At 35.9% G+C, this 9,276-nt stretch overlaps 2 protein-coding genes across 3 annotated transcripts; both read left to right on the top strand.

Annotated features, from left to right (window-relative positions):
* The first annotated feature begins 631 nt into the window (after positions 1-631).
* On the top strand, positions 632-4,276 carry LOC107475531 (putative disease resistance RPP13-like protein 1). 2 transcript variants are annotated; one of them, XM_016095184.3, is made up of 2 exons: positions 632-3,440; positions 4,061-4,276. In XM_016095184.3, exon 1 carries the CDS (start codon positions 874-876, stop codon positions 3,400-3,402), a length of 2,529 nt encoding a protein of 842 aa, XP_015950670.1. In that variant the 5' UTR covers positions 632-873; the 3' UTR covers positions 3,403-3,440; positions 4,061-4,276. The 2 variants fall into 2 exon arrangements, with proteins under 2 accessions (XP_015950670.1, XP_015950669.1); XM_016095183.3 differs by having other exon boundaries at positions 4,055-4,276.
* Positions 4,277-8,577: 4,301 nt separating this feature from the next.
* On the top strand, positions 8,578-9,093 carry LOC107475656 (uncharacterized). Its single transcript, XM_016095315.1, has one exon. It carries the CDS (start codon positions 8,578-8,580, stop codon positions 9,091-9,093), a length of 516 nt encoding a protein of 171 aa, XP_015950801.1.
* Positions 9,094-9,276: the final 183 nt, after the last annotated feature.

The raw sequence follows: 9,276 nt of genomic DNA, 5'->3' as shown, positions 1-9,276 counted from the left end.
GTAATTTAAAATGGATGTCGTTTTTGTTGGATTTGGATCAACTTGTATAAATTTATATACCAAAAAAATTTATATGTGCAATAGATCTCTATTATAAAATAATAAAGATTTAATGTCATTAATATATTTTTGTTTAATTATTCTCTTCAACTGAGGGACCCGCACTTTTATTGCTGCAAGTGCAATCCTGCAACTGTTGCCATGCCAATAATAACACGCTACATGTCAATCAAAGATTTTCAATACATAATGTCTATAGGTGTGGTCCATATGACCATATATACCATAGACTTTTCCAATAGAATATGCCGCTCCTTTTTTAAATGTTAGCTGCACAAAATTACCAAGGTGTCGGTTACCTATCCGCTTAAGGCAGTAACATTAACATTATGTCTACTGTGTGTCTGTGTATTTATTAAAAGGTAAAAATTCAAGTTTAAATATATAATTATGAAAGTCACAGTTAAAAATAATTTTTTAATAAATTATAACTTAAATAGTATCGTCTTCTCATACTCACTTGAGCGGGTACAAATTCGAATTTTCGTATCTTTAATAAAAAAAATATATTTATAATATTTTTATTCCTAATATGTTATTAAATGATCATTATCAATTATGTTCTAATTCTAGCCCGTCTCTTTACTCTTAACTCTTCTTGTACCACTGTCCTCTTCCTCCATCACCGATACCTTTACCGCCGCCACGCCCTCCTCTATCATCCTCTCCTTCTCTCACTCTTCCAGTAGAACATGCCACCGGAAACATGCACATCCTGCAAGGTCAAAGATTCCATCATCTCGACGCTTTCGTGTGCCATCTGATCCAAAAGACTCAGAGACTTAGCTAGGAGTTTCGGGTCTGTGTTGTGCTATGGCGAACAACGGGGATACAGTGATCATGGCGGGGGCAAAGCTTTTGGAGAACATGGTGGTGGTGGATAGGAGAACGTGGTCGATCCTGGATTTCATAGAGGATGCAGAGACACGACACTTAGATAATCCAGCTGTGAAGAAGTGGTTTCAAGGAATCAAAGATCTATGCTACGACATGTTGGATGTATCCGAAGAACTACAAATTCAGCGAGCAAAGAAAGTTCGGTTTCTAGGCCTCCGTCTTACACGCCGCAAGATGAAAAACATCATTCATGAATTTGATGCTTTAATTCAACAATTTGGCCAGTTGAGGCTTCGTCGAAGCTCAGAGTTACTCGTACCGACCACGAGTCTAGTACGTACTATTCCATCCCCAACTTTTGATAACGAAACTACTAGAACTTTAATTTCTAAATTAATCAACGTGGAAGATGATGAAGGAGATGGTATTCAATGCATATCCATTGTTGGAGTGGGAGGAATAGGAAAAACTACGTTGGCTAAATTTGTGTTCAACAAAGTGAGAACTCATTATCGTGTCGCGGTATGGATATCTGTCAATCAACAATTCAATGTGAAACGAATTGCTGCGGATATTATATGTTTTTTTGGTAATGAAGTGCTCATCGATGAAATGGAAGTATTAGAACTTGAAATTCGTCGAATCACTACCCAATTGAGATGCCTTTTTGTTCTGGACGACGTCTGGAGTGTGGATCGAAATGAATGGTTGCACCTAAAGAGATTGTTCAGTCACTGTGCCAAAGGAAGTAGAATATTGATAACCACACGGTCGAAGAAAGTGGCAGAAGCAGCAGAATCCGCACCAACCAACATCGTGTCTTTGAATCCTCTCTCAGATGAAGATTCTTTGTCACTTTTCAAACATTTTGTACAAGGTGGCCAAGACATTGGAAACGAGAATGAGGAGATGGAACTTATTGGGAATTCTGTTGGTGCCTATACAGTGGAATGGATGCCGATCTATTCTGTAATGCCTCCTGCTCTGAGACAATGCTTGTTGTATTGTTCCATCATCCCTAAGAATCACTCCATAGATGTGGACAAACTTATCAAACTCTGGATGGCGCAGGGTTATATTTCATCTGATGAAGACGACAAAATGGAAAAAGAAGGCAGGGAATATGTTCAACAATTGCGACATCATTCTGTATTCAGTGAGTTTAAACAGGATGACGATGGCAGCTTCAAGTGCAAATTGGACGGTGGAGTCAGTGACTTTGTCCAAACTCTTGCAGAGAGTGAATGCCACATAATGTTTCTTGAGGGTGGAGTAGAGATGGAAGTTCCCAAAGAAAAACGTGTTGAAACAGATCCCCGTCTTCGACGTCATTGTACCCTGAGTCTTGTAGATCAAACTTTACCGGAGTCAATTGCCAATGCAGAGAAACTACGTACTCTTATCATTTTGTCTGATTCTTCCTACATAGATCCATCCAATCTTTCCAGCCTACTTTTCCGTATGAAGAGGCTCAGAGCGTTAGATATGAGATCTTGTTCAATAAAAGAACTTCCACTGAAGGCAGCTGCATTGCTTCATCTAAGGTACCTTAATTTATCTTTCAATCATGAGTTGAAGAAGCTGCCTCAATCAATATGTAATTTGCTTAATTTGCAAACTTTGAATCTCAATGGATGTGATAGTCTTCGAAAACTACCAAAAAGTATAGGAAAATTAATCAAGTTGAGACATCTTGAGATTCTCTGGACAACAAGCCTTAGCTACCTACCAAAAGGGATTGCAAGCTTAACCTTGCTGAGAACCTTAAATCGATTCTTCGGGACCAGTGGCAGTGCTAGCAGCAAAGAATGCAGCCTTGGAGATTTGGAAAATCTAAACAATATCCAAGGGTGTATTACCATAGATGGATTGAGTGGTGAAAGTGAAATTTCTGAAGCTACAAGAGCAGGTCTAAAGAACAAGAAAGATTTGCTTGGCTTGGAATTGTGGTTTTCTAACGCAGGATCCAAGGACAAGGATCAAATCCTATTGGATAATTTAGAAGCACCTCCTCAACTGCAATTCCTTGGAGTATTTTACTACGGAGGAAGATCATTCCCCAACTGGATGATTGAATTGAATGAACTAAAACATCTAGTGCTTATTAACTGTAGTGAATGCAATGTTTTGCCCCCTCTTGGGAAACTGCCATGCCTTGAATCACTCGAGATCAAGAATATGCCCAATGTGAAGATGGTAGGTTTTGAATTTCTGGGAATAGGACTAAATCATGAGGATGCTGGCAATGAAGGTTCCTCGTCTATGATTGCATTTCCCAGATTGCAAAAGCTTCACTTCGTAAAGTTGGGTTACTGGGAAGAGTGGAATGGAATCAATGGTAATGGTGGAGATGATGAGAAGGTTATGCCTCTATTGTCTTCTTTGTCAGTTCTAAACTGTAAAGAGTTAAGAGCACTTCCTGACTACATAAAGAAGAAGGAAAATCTGAAACCTGTTATTAGAGGATGTCCTTTGTTACCAGGAAACACAGAGAAGCAAGAATAGATGAAGAATATGGATCTCAAGAAACAAAGCAGATTAATGTAAGCTATTCTTCAACTGTCCTATAGTAAACATTGTTAGAGTTAATATTTTTTGTTAGCTAGCTATATTTCTTTGTCAAATATCTGGACTCTGCATACCATGCAACTGTGATTTCATAGCTTCGGTTATGATTATTTTACAACTTAAGGATATGGGCGGCAGTTTAATGTGCACTAGTTAATGATATGCCATAAATTTCAGCATTCAGTTTATAATGTTCTTGAAGCAATCTTCTGTTCTCTGTGTTTCAGTCAACCGTAGATAGAATCAGCACTAATGTTGTAATATTATTGAAGTTGTTATTTTGGTATGTTTTTAGGAGTTTAAATTTTGATGCTGTGTTATCCAATTACATTTGTTCTTTTGGATAATCATTAATACGCGGTCAACTACTCAACGTCAAAACTAGTTATTTTTAGTGATATGGTTAATTTTCTTTAGTTTTCAGTTTGTTAGAAAACTGGTTCTTAATAGTTAATACGTGCTTTCATATCTATAGTTTGTGTCGTATTACTCGTATATGAGTTATTAATTTTGTATAATATTCTCTCCTACTAGTTTAAGAGATCATCTTTATTGCTGAATAATTTTTTTGTTTCCCTCTCACCTGTAGATGAAGGTCCATTTTAATGTTCCACTGGGCAGTCTCTGCCAAATATTGCTGAGCTGTGTGTGTTAAATATTTCTGCTCTATATCCAAAGGGTACTTAAGAAGTTGAAGATTGCATGTCTCTGGCAAACATTTGAGTTTAGATTTTATGGTGTAATAATAAGTTATGGCTCCTCAGAACGGCTAATTTTTTTTAGTTATGAAAGTTTAAAATGTGTTATGCTCAATTATAAAAAATTTGTGTGTTTTTTACGGATATGGAGATTAATTTTTTTTTTAGTTAAAATTCACAAATTGGAGGCTCAGTTTTGTTTTGTTAAAACAAAACTTAGGATCCAATCTAAGATAATAGAGAAATTTGAGCCTTAGATTTGTGTAGATTTGTGTAGACCGAAGATTTTTTTTAAGGAATAAATAAATCAATGGGTCAGTTTTGTTAAAAAAAATTATAAACCACAAATCTGACCGTCAGATTTATATTTATTTAAAAAAAATTTAAAATTTGTGTTATTCACATCAAAAAAAATTATCAAGTATGTACATGTTGAAAAATACCACTTAAATCACAATGCTAAAAACACCACCGCTCTACGATTATATATATATATATATGTTATTTATTTTTTTTAATATTATTTTATATTTTAATACATATTACATAGGTGGGCGATTCGATAGTTTATTTTTAAAATAGTTGTATATACATGTGTTTCCTTTTCTTGATGAATAGTGATTATTGGTTTGTCATTATGTATAGTTCTCGGATTGTGAATTTTTTTATGTTTAAAAAATCTCTTTTATGATGCTTAATATTTACTTCTAAAATTCAAAGTTAAAAAGGTGAATTTCCCTTTATTTTATTTTTATTTTTAAATAAATTAGACAAAATTTTATAAGCAACAAAAAATTCTCCTTATTTAAAATGGTGGGTAGAGTTTAAATGACTTCGCTTAGTAGAATAATAGTGGTAAGTTTTGTGTATATTATTTTTTTAAAGATATTCAGGATACTATATTTCAGTTTTTTATTTTATGGTCTTAGATTTTTTATTATGTTCTTGGAGTTTTGCAAAATTCAGTTTGGCAGCCATGATCAATCTTAATATACCATTAATGATTTTGCGATGGAATCAGAGTTAACGTGAATTATGAATACTAAATTAAGATGCTAAATTAAATAAATTAAAACTTTAATAAATAAATACTCACGTTTAATTTTAAGATCAATTTAAAAATTAAATCAAAATTATTTATAAAGATAGCAAAACGTGAATTAGCTTAATAAATTCTATATTTGTTATTATTATTATCAACAAAATGCACCACACTGTTTTCTTTGAATATAATTTAAAAACCAGTATATTAAAAAAGAAAGAGAAAGTACTTGGTGACAATAAATTTAGTGTACAATATGTATAATAGGGATAAAATTAAAATTATAATTAGTTAATAATTAATTTAATTAATTCTTAATAATTTTAAATTTTAAATTTTAAAAACATAAGGATTTGGTTATGCGGAAGTTACACACTCCTCCATTTTACACGTGAGAAGAACGTGCTTCTTCCTCTCTGGTAGTCTTTTTCACTCTCTCTTGACGCCGCGAAGATCACCACCATCCGCTACCCAGAACCCAATCCAACGCTGCCCAACCGTCCGAGAACGTCTGACGAAGACACCCCTTCACGCGTGTTGCGTATGTCGCACAGCCCAAGACTGCCATGGTCGCCGTCGCCTTCAACGACCACCCTACATAGGTATAGGTCCAAAATCAACGTAGGATAGCACAACAACAATTGTGCAATCAATTAGTTTAGTCCATGATGCTCCAGTTTTTGTACATGCAAACGTAGCCCACTTTAAAAATGCCCTGTCTTGCGCGGCCAACTTGGCTTTCTTGCTTGGATTTCTCTCCCCTTACGTGTTCAAGGTATATATATGACGAATTTAGATGCTGGATGTTCAATTCACTAAATATGTAGATGATTATTTTAATTCTTAATTGGATGGTTATTTTGTTTGATTCAGTTTAAATATATATGATTAACAAATATTGGATGGTCATTTCACTAGGTAGTCGGATGATTATTTTAATAATTACGTGGATGGTTGTTTGATGGCCGGGAGCTTCTAATGCCGGAGTGGTGGTATGATTGATGAGGATGGGGTAGCATACGGTTGGAGAAAGAGGGTGTTTGGGTAAATTCTTTTGGTAAATTAGAGTTGAAATGGTTAATTTTTTAAAATAACTGTTTGGATTTTTTTTCCTTGTATTGGACCAAATTCAAAATCTATTGTACATATTGTCAAGATTCCTCATTTCGGAGTTCAAAAAGAAATGCTAGGTCAATCAAAACAGCATGTACTGTGCGGAAAATAAAAACTGATGTATGCATTGATCCCCTAGTAAACAATAAAGCTTCATGACCATGACACAGCTGTTGTGAAAAAGATTTATAATATATCGTTGACTTATGAATATGAAGGTCGTTTCTGAGAAGATAAGAACATGTGTACATTCTATATTAACAACGAACTTCGAATTTAAAATCTTGATTGCAGTACGAACGGAACATTGACCAATAAAAACAATAGAAGTATGAAGGCTGCAAGTATGAAACAGCAAACCAACAGACAAATCACTATATGTAAATACTTGATCGGTGAAAGGTTCTCAACATAGTTATGTGCCCTTTTGGGTTTTTTTTTTTTAAAAAAAAAGAAAAACGTTTTATTAGGGTTTTTTCAAAAACGTTCTGCTAGAGTTTTTGCTTGGCAAAATTCTCTTATCACGGTTAATCTCACATTGGCTAATAAAATTCAAGTCGCATTGTACTCCATTAAGGAGTAATAGATACTCCAGGCGAAGAAAGGAATGTGAGGGAAGAGGAGGTTAGGAGAGAAGATGAGGAGAGAATTATTTTCTTTGATGAAACGGTGGTGGCAGAGAGTTTGCATACCTGTGCAAAATGTCTAGTTGGCAGAATCCTTGCTGACAGATCGTTCAGCCAAGGTACAATGGAAGGAGCATTGAGATCAATTTGGTCTCAACCTTATGGCTTTAAGGTGTTAGATTTGGGAAGAAATGTATTTCCAATTCTTTTTTGAGAAAGAAACTGAGTTGTTTAAAAACTACTTAATCAATCTACAAAGGTGGTCTGAAGATTTTGATGCTGAACATAATGAATTGTATCTGGTTCCGATATGGATGCAATTATGGGGGATTCCTGAACACTATAAAACTAAGGAGCTTGGGAGGAAAATAGGAGGTAATATGGGGGAAGTGATTGACGTGAACTTTTTCTCGATGAAAAGCAAAGAGAATCGTATTTTGAAAGTGAAGATTAGATTGGATGTCACAAAGCCTCTATGGAGATCATTGAGAATTGCTGGTCCTAACAAAAAGATCATTGAACTCTCTATCAAATATAAAAAGATTGGATGCTTCTGTAACTACTGTGGACGTTTTTTGGAGGACTCGGTGACAAGAAATGTTATGAAGGAAAGGTGGGGAAATTGGCTAAAGGCAGAGTAGATCTGATGGAAAATCTTGGAGCAAAAGGAAAACTGTAACCCCAATATGCCTAAAGTTGAAACAAGCCTGAGGGAGAAATCACACAAACCAACTCCAGTGAGTTTGCTCAAAGAATTTGCTAATCTGTCTGTGCAAGAGAGAAGTCGAGAAAAGGAGTTAGATGATTGTATATCAACTGGTCGAATAGGGGCGATGAAAAATGAAGAAGATAAAGGCAACTCGGAGGATGGGGATAGGCGGGTTTAAGGTGTTAGAGTTAGTGTTCAAAAGGATATAACCAGTAAAGAAGTCGTGCTTTATGAGGAGAAAGAGGGACAACAAGTGGATAAATGGCCAGAGATAGAAAAGGCTATCAAACATGGTTTTCACATTGGCAAACCATCCAGTGTGAAAACCAGAAACGCAAAACTATTAAAATTAAACATATGGCGAGGAAAATGGGAGAGGGAGGTAGCAGCAGATTGAGTGGAGAAAAAATAAAGCAAGACGAGGAAGGAAAAAGAGTAACAATGAAGAAGCTGTGCAATGATGAAGAAGGAATGCTGAATACGGGGGTGGGTGCCAACCCAAAAATGGCACTCCACGGACAATGAAGACAGTGATGTGGAACTGTCGGGGTTTTGGAAACCCCCTAACAGTTCAAAACATACAAGAGATCCAAAGATCTCATTCCCCTGAGGTTTTATTTTTGTGTGAAATTAAAAACAATTCCTCAATGGTAACTATGCATTGTAAGAAGTTTGGCTTTGAAAAGGTATATTCTGTGGAATAACAAGGGATAGCAGGAGGTTTGGCATTGGCTTGGAAAAGTATTGCTGATATTACAGTGATGAATAATGGAGAATACTTCATTCATTGGAGGTGGGAGGATTCAATAAGAAATTTGAAGTGGCATATAGTGGGAGTTCACCTTCATAATGAGGAAAATCAACGAAATCAGCAATATGAGGAACTGTTAAATCTAGTAGCACTGTTGGAAGGTGATTATGATAATGAGAGACTTTAATGCTATAACGGCATATCATGAAAGGGAAGGGGGCAGATCAAAATCAACCTCATCGATTGAAGGTTTCAATAATTTTCTCAACATGGGTGGTATGGTGGATTTGGGGTTTGAAGGGTGTAGATTCACGTGGAGTAATAGGCCATATGGAGGCAACCTTGTCCGAGAGCGGCTTGATTGGTGTTTGACTACATCAAATTGGTGCGAGGCCTACCCTAGATCTGCCGTGGTACACCTAAATGATCAAGGTTCAGATCATAGGCCTATTTTGTTGATCACAGAGGAGGAGCAGAGGAAGATCAAAAGACGATTTAGATTTCAGGAGAGATGGTGTGATGAAGAAGAAGTTGGACGGATAGTTAGAGAAGGATGGAAAGACGCGGTGCAAGGGTCTCCAATGTTTCAGTTATTCACCAAACTCAAGAGATGTCGTCATCACTTGGTTGAGTGGCAATGGAGCAAGGGCAGCAACTCGCTGCAACAAATTAATGATCTAAAACAGTGAATTGATGAAGAGAAAGGTAAAGGCAATCAGGCGGACAAGCATCAGATTCTGGTTTTAGAAGAGGAATTGGCAGAAGCATACTTAAAAGAAGAAAGGTTCTGGCGGGAAAAGGCAAGGGTTTAATGGCTCAATTATGGAGATCAAAATACAAAATTTTTTTCACTCAAAAGCACATATCAGAAA

This window comes from Arachis duranensis, chromosome 2 (genome assembly GCF_000817695.3).
Source record: "Arachis duranensis cultivar V14167 chromosome 2, aradu.V14167.gnm2.J7QH, whole genome shotgun sequence".
NCBI classification, from domain to species: Eukaryota; Viridiplantae; Streptophyta; class Magnoliopsida; order Fabales; family Fabaceae; genus Arachis; species Arachis duranensis.
This window is presented reverse-complemented; position numbering and strand designations above follow the sequence as displayed.

Coding starts and splice junctions, on each gene's coding strand:
- LOC107475531 (XM_016095184.3), top strand. CDS start 874: ATGGCGAACAACGGGGATACAGTGATCATGGCGGGGGCAAAGCTTTTG.
- LOC107475656 (XM_016095315.1), top strand. CDS start 8,578: ATGAGAGACTTTAATGCTATAACGGCATATCATGAAAGGGAAGGGGGC.